This window comes from Opisthocomus hoazin, chromosome 18 (genome assembly GCF_030867145.1).
Source record: "Opisthocomus hoazin isolate bOpiHoa1 chromosome 18, bOpiHoa1.hap1, whole genome shotgun sequence".
Taxonomy (NCBI): Eukaryota; Metazoa; Chordata; class Aves; order Opisthocomiformes; family Opisthocomidae; genus Opisthocomus; species Opisthocomus hoazin.
Genome location: NC_134431.1, coordinates 18,326,329 through 18,339,617, shown reverse-complemented (window position 1 = coordinate 18,339,617; position 13,289 = coordinate 18,326,329). Strand labels below are relative to the sequence as shown.

At 43.4% G+C, this 13,289-nt stretch overlaps 1 protein-coding gene across 2 annotated transcripts in view; it reads left to right on the top strand.

Annotated features, from left to right (window-relative positions):
• The first annotated feature begins 1,645 nt into the window (after positions 1–1,645).
• The window catches only part of RTEL1 (regulator of telomere elongation helicase 1), a 51,412-nt gene continuing 39,768 nt past the window's right edge, over positions 1,646–13,289 (top strand). For both annotated transcript variants that reach the window (XM_075438754.1, XM_075438753.1), the window contains exons 1-13: positions 1,646–1,697; positions 2,094–2,211; positions 3,842–4,040; positions 4,409–4,502; positions 5,434–5,515; positions 6,133–6,193; positions 6,442–6,517; positions 7,224–7,308; positions 8,410–8,475; positions 10,252–10,405; positions 10,739–10,777; positions 11,420–11,498; positions 12,179–12,276. In XM_075438754.1, coding sequence (XP_075294869.1) covers positions 2,110–2,211; positions 3,842–4,040; positions 4,409–4,502; positions 5,434–5,515; positions 6,133–6,193; positions 6,442–6,517; positions 7,224–7,308; positions 8,410–8,475; positions 10,252–10,405; positions 10,739–10,777; positions 11,420–11,498; positions 12,179–12,276 — 1,135 coding nt within the window. In that variant the 5' untranslated portion in view covers positions 1,646–1,697; positions 2,094–2,109. The remainder of the gene's footprint in view (positions 1,698–2,093; positions 2,212–3,841; positions 4,041–4,408; positions 4,503–5,433; positions 5,516–6,132; positions 6,194–6,441; positions 6,518–7,223; positions 7,309–8,409; positions 8,476–10,251; positions 10,406–10,738; positions 10,778–11,419; positions 11,499–12,178; positions 12,277–13,289) is intronic.

Genomic DNA, 13,289 nt, shown 5'->3' with positions numbered 1-13,289 from the left:
TCTCGTTTTACAATCTCTACAAAGTCATTTCTTTTGCAGCTTAATCTTGCACCACTAGTATCAAGTTAAAGGGTTCACAGTCCGGAACATGAACAAAAGCAGTGGTTACATTTCGCATGGAGTGCCATGAAGATCCGAAGGAATAGCTCAGTGCTCTCTAGCCCACTCGCTACAATTACAGACAGTGCACAACCCGGGCAAGTTCAGCTCAAGGTGTTTAAAAGCTGGCAACCCAAACAGCAGCACCCGTAAGCTCCCCTAACAAAACACCTGGAAGACACAGAATGTACCAGAGGTTTGAGAACAGATTACAGGATATACTCAAGTCTAAGGTCTGTCCCTTTTAATAGTTGTTTTTATTTAAATATCAGAACACTTCTACACTCAAACAAGCTGTGCAGCTCGCTAGAAATAAAGGCATTTTAAACAAGCCACATCCTGTTCCACATCTATGCAGTAACCATCTCACAGCGAGCAGCACCGAAGTACAGAGATGTGTGTAAAATATTCTCTTCCTACCTTCTTCTTCATTTAACTGCATAAAATATGGTTTTGCAAAATTTGGGGAGCCAAGAAAACCATGTCTATCTGTTTACTGAAACGCTTGAGCCTTACAAACTGAGTAATCCATCAATCCAGAGCAGTTCAGAGCTCACTACAACCACACACACGTGGAACCAGCCCTCAGCCCCAGCAAATGAAACGCCGACGCAGCTTCTCCTGGCCATGTGCACAGACACAGTGACAGGGAACTGAAGGGACACAGCTGTTCCTGGCCATGTCCACGGACACAGCGACAGAGAGCTGAAGGCTGATGAGGGATCGTGCTGAATCGTGCTGAAGCAAAGCAGGGAACAAAGGAGCAGCACGTTCATTCCTAACAAAAGATACCCGTCGGAATTCCCTACTGTTCTTAGCGCAGAAGCTACAAGGCTGAACGTAACGACACAGAAACCCTCTTATCTTAAATGCTGAGAGTTTCAACAAAGAATCCCGCAGTATTCTGCCTTCTCCTGTACGCAGTACCACTGAAGGGCGGCAGCTGCGCAGCACAACACAGAACAGCGTGCCAGAGAGAAATTCTGGTCAAGGGCATCGCTTATCACACAGGTCCCCTCAGTCGGTAGTGGAAGACAAGGGGAGCAACGCCAGCCCCGGGCAGCCCTCGCCCAGGCGCGCTCACACGCTCCGGTGGAACCGAACAGGGCTGGAGGCTTTAGAAAAGCGCCCGCTTTGCTACTTTTATTAACCAAATAGCCAGGCTTCTGCCTCTTCGGGCCCAACCTCTGCCTCCGCCCCGGGCACGGCTGGGGGAGGCGGCTGGCGGACCCGCGTCTGCCCGGGGGCCTCTCCCCAGGCCCGGGTCCCGCTTCCCTCCAGGCCCGGCAGGGCCCAAACCCCACCGGACTTGGTCCCCTCCTGCCCGGGGCCCCTCCAGCCTCCACAGCCGCTCACGAGAGGCGGCACCAGGCCGCCCAGCCCCGCCCACTCCCCACCACCCAGCCGGGCTGGGTCCCCCCCAGGCCCAGGCCGCGCCGCCATGACAGGGCCCGCCGGCAACGCGCAGCCTCCTCCCTGGCCCGTTCACCGGGCAACGCCGCAGCTCTCGCGAGAGCGTCGGGCGGAAGTGACGCACCGCGCTTGAGGGGTGGAGCCACGTGATCCAGGCGCGGGGATTCTGAACGGCGGAGCGGGAGGTGAGGGGCGGCTGCTGCCGCGCCGCCCGCCTTCCCATGGCAGCCGCCGGGCCGGGCTAGGCCGCACCGGAGTGGGAGGAGGGTCATGGGCCACAGACTCCGGGGTGCCAGGGACGCGGGCGGGAGGTGCCGGGCCGAGCCGGGGGTGCCGGGGACGCGGGCCAGACCGCACCGGAGCGGGCGGAGGTCCTGGGCCCCGGGCCGGTCCCGCTCCTCAGCGTCGCCGCGGCCGGGCCTCCAGCTCCCGCGCGCCTCCCGCTCGGGCTGCGCTGCGGGTCCGTCGGTAACGTCCCGACCAGAAACGTGAGGCGAAAACCGGGCCTCGTGGCGTTCCGTCGTGCAAAGGAGCGCGGCCCCTCCCGGCGCGGTAACTGGCGGCCCCGCGGTTCGTTGCAGGTGGCTGGCCGGGAGCATGCCCCGGCTGACGGTGCGCGGCGTGACGGTGGAGTTCCCCTTCCAGCCCTACGAGTGCCAGGAGGCCTACATGGCCAAGGTGCTGGAGTGTCTGCAGAAGGTGAGCGCTGCGGCTCCTTCCTGCCTGCGATGGAGGGCTAAGAACGAGGAGCTCCCGAAGACGGGAGACCAGTGGAGGGCTGTGAGGACGATGGGGGGACTGGAGCATCTCTCCTAGGAGGAGAGGCTGAGGGAGCTGGGCTTGTTCAGCCTGGAGAAGAGAAGGCTGAGAGGGGACCTTCGAAATGCCTCTAAATATCTGCAGGGTAGGGGTCAGGAGGACAGGGCCAGACTCTTTCCAGTGGTGCCCAGCGACAGGACAAGGGGCAACGGGCACAAACTGGAGCAGAGGAAGCTCCAGCTGAACCCGAGGAAGAACTTCTTCCCTCTGAGGGTGCCGGAGCCCTGGCCCAGGCTGCCCAGGGAGGCTGTGGAGTCTCCTTCTCTGGAGATATTCCAGCCCCGCCTGGCCGCGGTGCTGTGCAGCCTGCTCTGGGTGACCCTGCTTGGGCAGGGGGGTTGGACTGGGGGATCCCCAGAGGTCCCTTCCAACCCTGAACATTCTGGGATTCTGTGACTGCTCTGAAAAGAGGTTGTCACCATTCAAGTTGCCTTTTTGGTGTCCATATCCCGCCTTTTCCAAATCTTCCTTGACCTGGTTTTGCTTATTTTATATTTTAATATATTGTTATTAAAATCCCAGAGATTTGCAGGTGGCAGCCAGCAGAGATGTAGATAGGAACTTTCTACCTAGCTTGGGAAAAGGATGAAAAGCTGAGCAAGTAGTCCCTGTGTTTGTGCAGTCTGTCCTTAAATATCTGGGCTTTGGTTTTGTACTTTTAGCCCTTGGACTATTAGTGCAATTCATCATTTTATCTACAATAGGATAATCTCACCAATTTAATGTTGGATAAGAAAATGTTTTTTTGCAGTAGTTATCTTTATTCTGGAGTTGGTTAACAGATCTCTTCAGCCCTTCTTCTTCCGAGAGACCAGACAAGCTTGTTGTGGAAGCTTTGGTGTTCCACGTGGCTCAGCATTTCTCTGTGTCATGGGCAATGGTTTGGTTCCTTCTTGATACATTCTTCTTTGAAAGTAGAAGTGTTGTGAGCCTATCGTATATATATAAATTCTTCTGATACACTTGAACACGAATTGTCACAGCAGCACATGCTCCACTGCTAGTTTTTCTGCAACTTGTAGTATTGTTATGCACTTTAAAATTGTGACATCTGGTAGGACTAGGTGTTTAAATGTGCTTGCAAGATTTTCTGCCTAAACTACAAAGTGAGGTATGGTCTTAATTCTAAAGGAAACTGGCAGTCTGTAATCTAAGAGTCACTTTCTGGGGTTTTTTTTGTGGCAACTTCTAATATTTTCAAGTACTTTATGCTGAAATGTGATGCATTCTAGTTGCTGTAAGAGTGGAGAATTGCCTCTGCTAAATAAAGGATAGTAGCTGGCTCTGGGTTTTAGAGTGAGCCTCATTAACTTGATTAGAGGGTCCTACATGTCGTGCATTTATCACAGCCTTATGTGGGGTATGTGTGTGTTTCTGTTGTGCAATGTAGTTTACCAGTTAGTGACTGCTCTTTTACTGAGGAAATGTAGTGCTGTACAAAGACCTATTCTAGCTGAATCCCCAAATTACTCACTTTTCCCCTTTTTAATTTTATATCTCTTCAATAAAGAAGGTAAATGGCATTTTGGAGAGCCCTACAGGCACGGGTAAGACCCTCTGCCTGCTGTGTTCCACACTGGCTTGGCGGGAGCACTTCAAGGACACCATCTCAGCCCGCAAGATTGCTCAGCGTATGAACGGGGTGGAACTCTTTCCCGACAGACCCATGTCGTCCTGGGGCAACGCTGCCACGGATGCTGACAGCCCAGGTAAGTCCTGCGACGTTGCTGCTCAGCAGGGGTGGTACAGGAATCTTCATGAACACTTGCTTGTATCTGTCTTTTGTAAGAAGTATGTAATTGTAAAAGTCATGGAGCTATTGTTTAGCTGCTGAAGCAGTTTCACCATTTGATAGATTTTAAAGGTCTTTTACATGTTTTTAATTTTTCCTAGAACATGAGAAGCTCATTTAGCTCATTTTGTGTGTGTGAATAGATGACGAAATTTCTTGCTGTTTCTACGAGTCAAACTGTTACCATAGTACCATCTGCGAGGGGAGGCTAATAATATCTCTGGTTCTTCTTTCCGTGCTAATAATGTTTTTCTGCCTTTTTTTTTTTCCTCCTCTATTTGGCAGCTTATTACACTGACATTCCTAAAATAATTTATGCCTCCAGAACTCACTCACAACTTACACAAGTCATTAACGAATTAAAGAACACAGTCTACAGGTAAATATGATTTAGGATAATGTTCCTATTCAAAGAAAAGGTGGAGAAACTAGTCTGATTTAGTTATTGTTTGAATTTATGTGGGTGAATATATTAAAAAATGATGTCCAGTGAAATGTAGTTGTCTTAATGTGCGTGTATAGAACCTGGATTTCTTTGTTGTTGGGTTTGGGTTTTCTTCATACTTCACAGCTCCTCTTATTTCCTTTGATCATCAGTTTCCTGAATTTGGTCTGGTTTTGGTTCTTCACACATTTACTTATAAATTTCCTTTTTCTTTCCTTTTTTTCCCTCTGGGTCATTTCTTTAAGGCAGTGGGAAGCCATCACAAAGCTGAATTCCTTAGGCTGATGAAAATCTACGAAGAACTTTGTGGTTTTGCTATACCAGTGTCTGTCACAGTTGTCAGCGGTTGCTGAGCCAGTGAATGGACTGAGCTCTTTGGACAGGCAGTAATCGTTTGTTTATATGTTACTTGTAAAGATACAGCCTTGTAATAAGCAAAAAAAAAAAAAAGTAATGCGACTGTTTGTTGTACATTAGTTCTTGTCATAACCTTACTCGAAAAATCACAGCCAGCTCAGAACAGCTTGTGATAGGTGACGGGCCCCGGCTGATTCGGCTGACCTGCCATAACAGAACCCAGATTTTATAGTGGATGATGTAAGCTGGCACTCATTACCTCCTGCTGTAACCTGCTGCTTGTTACCCCCCAGTGCCGGGAGAAATGCAGTACAGCCAAGTCAGATAGCGTATGTAGCTGTTATGAGCAGACTCACTGCTGTTTCTGATTCTGACCCTTATTCTGAGCTCATCTATTTCTCCTGAACCTTTCACTTTTGATATATTACGCCCAACCTAGGCATGTACAACTGCGTTCTTCTTTCTCGCCTTATTTTTAACATCAATTTTGTGTATTTTGTTTGAACAGGCCAAAGATATGTGTTTTGGGTTCCAGAGAGCAGCTTTGCATCAATCCTGAAGTGAAGCGACAGGAGAGCAACCACATGCAGGTGAACACAGAGCCTTGAAAGCATGCACAGTGAGAACATGGAGGCTTTTTGGTTTGGTGTATGGTGTGTAATTCTGAATTCGGATGCTTCTTAACTCCTGGAAGCTGTAGGGAAAGATAATAGTTCTAACCATGTTTTGAGGAAACTTTAGTTTCTAGTTTTTCAAGTGCAAAATTTAATTCTGAATCTCTGGTAGTATTTTCCATCCGTAGAAGGATGTCATTGTGTGGAACATGAGAGTTAATAGTTTGCAGTTTACCTCCTGATCCTGCCACTTAAGTGTTTTTCAGGAGCACAGTAATTTCAAAACAGTGCTGCAGTGATTGATTTACCAGTTATTTTTACAAGTAATATGAAAGATTACTGTTTTGAAAAGTATTAGTGACAAAATTTAACAAAATTTCGTCTGAGCATTTGAGTGTTCTGTGCTGCATAAAAGAGAGCCTGACTTTTAAGGTGGACAGAGGGACACGTGATTTTAAAACTGAAGAACTGTGATTAGCGTTTATTCATTAGCTGGTGTTACAGAAGACTGATAGCTCTTCCCCCCTTTAAACACACTTTTCAGTGCTTGACAAGCTGTGCTACTCTTGGCTAAAATATTCTGTATTTTACAGATCTACATGTGCCGAATGAAAGTGATGGCTCATGCTTGTCATTTCTATAACAACGTGGAAGGTGAGTCTGGCTGTGGAAGTAAAGCACTATTTTTTGGAGAGGGAGAGATTTGCTAGATAGGTAGAGAAGTTTGGGAGAGTTGGCAGAATCTGCCTGTGCATCCATGTGTGTGTGTGTCAGTTTTGCTCTGTGTTAATGTCTTTCAAGAATGCAATGTTAGGAAGTGGATGAACATGGTGATCAGGGTAACAACAAATCTTTGTGTGATACCCTCACCTAAGCTGTGGTTGTAATGTAATTTTTCACAGAAAAGAGTACAGAGAAAGAACTGATTGAATCGATCATGGATATTGAAGACTTGGTCAAAAATGGAAACAAGCACAGGTAAATGATCCCCTCTGACCTTCCCCTCCCCGACTTGTGAAAACAGTGACAACTATTTCTCTGCTTGTTTCTGTTGATACCTTGGTATGAACTTGACCTACACTAAAAAAGCAGAACACTGATGAGAGGAAAGTGGAGTGGCTAAACGTGTTGCAGAGGCAGCTTCCAACAAGATCATGTGTGCACTAAAGCCTGAACTTTGGTTACTGCAGTTTTCACCATACAACAATTTATTTCAGTCTTTACTTGTGCGAAGACTGAATCGGGTCAGAGTCAGGCTCACCGATATCTTATTTCTCGCTTGAGCAGAAGCTGCCAATGTCATCTGACGTGACAAATGGTATTGCAGTTTTGTTTTGGATCTAAGAGGGCGAGGTGACTGGTTTGTTGAGATAAAATAGTGCAGCATTTACTTCTAGCCTAAAGGGGTGAAATGATCATGCAGTAATGAATGCCACTCTTTCTTCTTTAATTTCTGTTTCCTTTGTTTTGCTGAGCCACACAGCTAGGTATTTCTTTCTACGCTTCTTTTTCCTTGTGTTGTGCAAATAGAGCTAACCATCTGCCCTAAAATTAAACATGCTGGTTTCAGCTCTGAAAGTTGTTGATTAGAAACCCTTCAGAGTGTGAAACATAGTACATGAACACACTCTTAGTATTTCTGCAAGTGTTACTTTATAGTTTGTTTTACTTTTTTTTTTAACAGAGCTTGTCCTTATTATCTGTCTCGAAGCCTGAAGCAGCAAGCAGATATTATTTTTATGCCTTACAACTATTTGCTAGACTCAAAGGTAACATATATCTTTTCTTTTAAATACAATTGTTCTTCTATTTGTCACATATTGGCTTTTAGTGGATAAGCTGTGAAGAGCTGATGCATAGCAAGTGAATGCATTATGTGGTATACGTCAAAAGTAATCAAAACCCAGTTGAAATGCAAGACCATAGAGGATGCCCTTTAGTGTTTTTCTCTGTGAAGTTCTTCTTTCCCATTGTTAAGAAATATTTTTCTTTCTTCTTTTTTTGTTTGACGTCTTGCTATTTTTATAGAATTAGCTTTGCAGAGTGTGATGCCCTTGTTTGGTGATGTTCACCTCCTGAATACAAATCTAATTGAGGTACTATGCAGCGTTTTTGTTTCTGCAGCCAGCTACGTGATTTCTAGAATAAGGTAGCTTTCTCAGTTGGGACTGGACGTGTCTCTTGGAAATAATTGCTGGCTTTGTAAAAACAGCTGTTGCAAGAAGTTGCCCATATTTCATGGGTAGAAAATGAAACCTTTGAAAACTCTGAGGAGACAAATCTGCTGACATCTTCATGCAGTTTGGAGTAATTAATGAATTATTGTAAAAGCAAGATTACATCCCATTGTTACAAAAGGCAAAAAGAGCAAATGCTTAATAAATCAAAAAAGTAAAATTTTAAAAATATCTAACCACCTGAAGCAAAGAAGCATTGTGAAATGGAGTTATGTGGTCTGGTACTGTCGGGGGTGTTTTTGGAGCATCTCCTTCTTGCAAAGACAACACGAGCATAAATTTGTAAAACTAAGGCAAATGGCCCTGCTTCACACCCCAATCCTCCCAGATCCCGATCGGCAAAAACCGTGACTGAAAATAATTCTGATAAACTTGTGAATCCTAGTATAGTACAACTGTTTTTTTTCTTTATTACCATGGAATTTGTAATGCTCATAAACTTTTACATGATGTATTTTATCACCTGCATTTCTAGAGAAAAAATCCTGTGGTTTGTTTATTAGGTAGCCACAGCAAGTACTTGCTGTTTCCTTTAACACATTAAAACCCGAATCTGTCTCATGAGCTAATTTCAGTCAATCAAATCTGTATTTCATTGTGACCTTTTTGTCCATTCTCTCATTTGTCTTTTAGAGCCGGAGAGCTCACAACTTGGACCTGAAGGGGACTGTGGTAATACTTGACGAAGCTCACAATGTGGTACGTTGCTTCTGCTCTGCTGCCATTTTTCAAACTTCACCCAAAGAGAAAAATGGACCTTATTACAGACAGTCTGTAAAATCCAAACTCAGCTATTTCAGCTGTTAATGTTCATTATCATTACTATTTCTTGTTTCTGTGACAGTTAAAGCTTTGTAGTTTAATTAACAGTCTGTGATTTTTACAAGGTGGTAGTTTCTTCCTCAAGGGTGGATCTCCCAGGTTATGAGGGTGCTCATTTTCTTGTTTGGAGAGTTCTCTTCCAGGGTGTAAGAAATCATGAAAGATCCATTCTTGAAGCACAGCTGCATCAGCTGTCCAAGTGCAGCAGATGGCAAATGTGACTCTTGTAATATTTCCAAGTCTTCACTCATAGAACAAAAAAAGAAAAAGTAATAAAGTGCTACATTATGAGATCTTCTTCTTAGTTGGCTTGAAACTGCAGCCCTTTGCCTAAATAATGAAATGCGAAGGAATGTTTGAAATATGTCCTTTTTTTCCTGCCCCATGAATCCCAGTGGGATTTCTGCTAAACAGCTGCAAAATTTATTTTCTGATTGCGAATTCTCCTTTTGGTAAATGGGCCACTGGAGAGTGTCTATGTTTGACTAGAAAGAGATGCAGACTTGCGTCCGGTATGTGCTCCTTTCATTGGAATGTCTTTTTTTTTGTTGAAAAGCAGATGGAAATCAGGTCATGGTTGTTTGGATTTTGTTTAGAGGGTTTTGTTTTTTGTTTTTTTTTCCCTTTATAGTGTTTTAAAAATATTAGTTGATGCCTGCAGGCAGAAATTAACCAGAAGAGCTGTTCTAGAGCTACTTGTTTTGCAATACTTCTCCGATGGTGCTGTCTTCTAAGTGAAAACTTAGAAGTTACTCTGAAATGCAGTTGACTTCTTTCTGATTCGATTGTTTAGGCATGCAGCTAGTTCAACATTTTTTTCTTTATAGCTTATTTCTTCATAGATATTGCAGTCAAATTTTTGTGTAGGTTAGTCCTTACTACTTCATTCCTTAGGGAAGGTGGTTCTTTTCGTGAATGAAAATTTTGTGACAAAACAATGTGACTTATTTTCCAAGGTCACGGAGAGTTTTGTCAAACTTATCAGTTTGGTGAGTGTTCAAGCCATTCTTTTCTTTTTTAATAGAAAGTTATTATGTTTCCTTTCTTCTCTATAATAATGTGTGTTCTGGCCCAAATTTTACATGTGAATAATATGCCTTTGACTGTTTTTTTTGTTTTTTTATGTCCTCCCTTCCCTTTTTTCTTCATGTCCCCATCTCTGAATGCAAGATCATGAGGGGCAAGGACCACGTCTTCATACCAGCAAATGTAGGGATATGACTATTTCCTAAGAGTGTGAGAGGGACCAGGAAGGACAAACTGATTCTCCAACTAAAAAATTGACTATTGGACAGCAAGCTCTTTGGCAGCTGTGTGGGAGAAACAAAAGGATGTCCAGAAAAATCTATTAGCAGCAACAGTGAGAACACAGAGGAGGTGACACCTGTTAAAAACCAAAGGGGTCTCAGTGATGTCGGTGATTTGCTACTAGATGGGAGTTGTAGAATGTTGATAGTGTGGGAAAATCTGTTCAGAAGAAAGGATGCCTAGTAACAGTCAAAGTCTTCAGGTAGTCGTAAAATGTCCTCTGGCCTGAGCCATAGATCAGAAATGAAATCAAGCCTGGTTGTCTGGACTTTATCATCTATGAAATTGCCGGGGCGAATAGCACACTGAGCAGTCCAAATAATGCTTCCATTCCTTATATTTTAGGAGAAGTTGTGTGAGGAGTCGTCGTCTTTTGACTTGACACCCTACGATCTGGCTTCGGCAATGGATGCTATAAATGTCGTGTTGGAAGAACAAGCCAAAGTAGTTCAACAGAATGAAATAAATGCGGAATTCAATATGGAGATGGCCCATTCAGGTGCGCTGAGAGCCACAAACCACTGTTTCGCTGGGATTATATGGTGTCGTTAGCAAGAACTGGAAGATAATTTATTATAACAGTTTCTGGAAAATTGACTCATTAATAGATAAATTATCGTCAATTAGTAATCACTGCCAGACAAACATGAAAAGATTTGGCCAAATCAGTGTGCCACAAGGGGTCATGAAATAGAGCAGTGAGTGGAATACAGACGATGCCTTTCCATACACACAGTTCTAGCCATATCCATAATTTCTGAAAAGGCATAAAGAAACTAGAAATGAAACAGGCATGAAACATCCTCCTTGAAATCTTTCCTTTCTTCAACAGGACTGAACATGGAACTTGAAGATATAGCAAAGATAAAGAGTAAGGTTATTCTTTTGTATTGTTGAAAATTGCTGTTGAAACGGTTTCAAAACGTCAGCAACTATAAATGAGGTTCATGTAGCACTTCTGTAGACATTACTCATAACTGAGAAATTCGTGGGAGTTGAAGTTGTCTCTCTTTTCAGAGAATTTTGTGGAATGTTTAGTTACAGTTGTTTCCCAAGAAGATGAGAGATTTGGCAGATGGATGCGTTGCTTCCTGCGTTGCTAGAAGTTCCCTTGCTTTCTAACCTCGTCAGTGTGCTGGAATCGTATTAGTTGCATCATTCTGCTGGAAGAACACGATGCTACATAACCTTAATAGCAAAAGCTTGAAATGTCTCTTGTTTACAAAGCATTTCCAAGAACAACTTTCCCTGTCTATAGAGTTTTATATTTAGCTGACAAGCTTCCTCGAGGAATTGTCACGGAAGTTCTTAAAGTTGAATACGAATATGCAGAGGTGATATCTAGGAAATTGGGTTTGATCATTTTGATTTGTTTACAGAATCAAGAAAACAGCGAGGTCCTGTATTTGGTGACAGTCTTTGTAATAAAGTACATTTGAAAAAGAGGCTTAGATGTGTCTCAGAAGTGAGTTTCTGTGAACCCTAAACTTTTTCCCTCTTGGTTCTCTTAAAGAAATTCTTCTTCAGCTCGAAAGTGCTATTGATGCAGTGGAGCTGCCACCGAATGACAGTGGAGTCACCAAAGAGGGGAGGTAAATTGCTTCTCATTGATATGTTTACATGTTAAAAGCACAGAGGATTCTAGACCAGGTGGAACTGGGTCAGCTGTTAGGATTGGTACTGCTCTTCCAGTTTCTGGGAATAGTGTTTATTCAAGGTTTTGGGTTTCCTTAAATCCCCTGTCCGTAGTAATCATTATTTCTGGTGGAACTTCCTGCAAAGTGTTTCAAGAGTGGAAAATCCTGTGCTGCGTGTGTGCCTGTCAGGTGTTCTGAGCTGAAAGAAGCTCCTCACTCTGCTTCTTTCGGTTTCGCATCATGATTTAAACAGAGGTAGTAGTGCTGCAGTGATTTAGTTTCAGGTACCTCAGAGCTCTCCAAGTCTGTTTTTAATCTAATGCATATTGTAGGTTGTAAACAGATCGTGGAAATTGTATGCAAATCTGTTTCTAAATGAAGACGTGTTGTGTGCTGTAGAGAAATGATGGAAGATGTGAAGGATGTTGTCAGCATGCTTTCTGTCGTGACAATATTCGCTGTCTTTACAACCAAATACTTGTTTTTATTCCTGTAAATTTTTTTCTCATGGAAACAAGAACATGTTTTGCTACTAGATAGTGAAGTTGTTGTTGTTATAAAAGAGTGACAGTAATTGTGTCCTTGTGATTATTTGCAGTGTTTACCCATTTGTGCTTTTTCTTTGTAAATTGCAGCTACATCTTTGATCTGTTTGCAGAGGCCCAAATAACACTCCAGACCAAATCCTCACTCGTGGAGTCGCTAGAGCAGATTTTACAGTTTCTTTCAGGCCGTAAGTGTAAATTCATTAGTTGTTTCACGCAGACTTTTCTCTGTAATGTAAGTTATTGGAGGTTTGTGTTGTTCGGGGAGAGGAGGAGACAGACTGTGTTTGGATTTAAATTATAAAGCTTTAAAAAGCTGAAATCTGTGCCTGAGGACCTCTGTCTTTTTATTAAGACTTGCTGTGAGGTATCTGCTGGGAAACATTTTATATCTGTGCAACAGAACTAGTTCTGAGAACAGCTTTGTGTCAAAACCTGAGCGTGTGCCTACGTATGTGTGGATGTACGTGGGCATACCTGGATGGGTTTTGCACACAATACTTTTCCTCTGAAACCAGAAGGATTGTGGGGTGGAGCTTGTCGTTGTGCTGATGGCACTTTTAGTGTCTTGAGTTCTTCCCTGGTAATGGAGTTATGAACAGGATTATTTGGAATCACAAAATGTGGGGGATTTTTTCATGATGTAGCAAGTTTCTGTTCTACTGTCAGCACCTTGTTCTTAATTTGCCCTTCCGCAAGGAAAAAATCTCCAACTTCTACTTGTGCTAAGAAAATGATTTAGTGAGTTCCTACTAGCAGCCTCTTCAGGAGAAGTATTGAAGAGACCAAGCCTGTTCCATGCAGAGTAGAATGTAGACAGGTCTGCAAGTGCTTCCTTTGAGAACACATCTATCTCTTTTTATTTATTGTTGTTGTTTTTCCTCCAGCGTCTTTCTCCTCATAGGCTGTTTGCGCTCTGGCTTAACAGCTGCATCTCTTTATCGTTCCCGTGGCCAAATTCTCATCGTCACTGTGTTTCATATGATCTTTTAACTGCTCCTCTGTAGTCACTGTTGTAAGCATACTAGAAGCTCAGAGGTGGTTGTAAAGGGATATTTCTAGCTATAGCTAGGGTTGGTTTTGTCTCTCTGCAGAACAGGGTAGTCAATTTTTTATTTTTCATGAGACTAATATTAGTAGCGTGAGCTTTTGAAAAAAGTAACCAAACAGTTTAAGCATGCTTCTCTTTGTTTTAATTGTC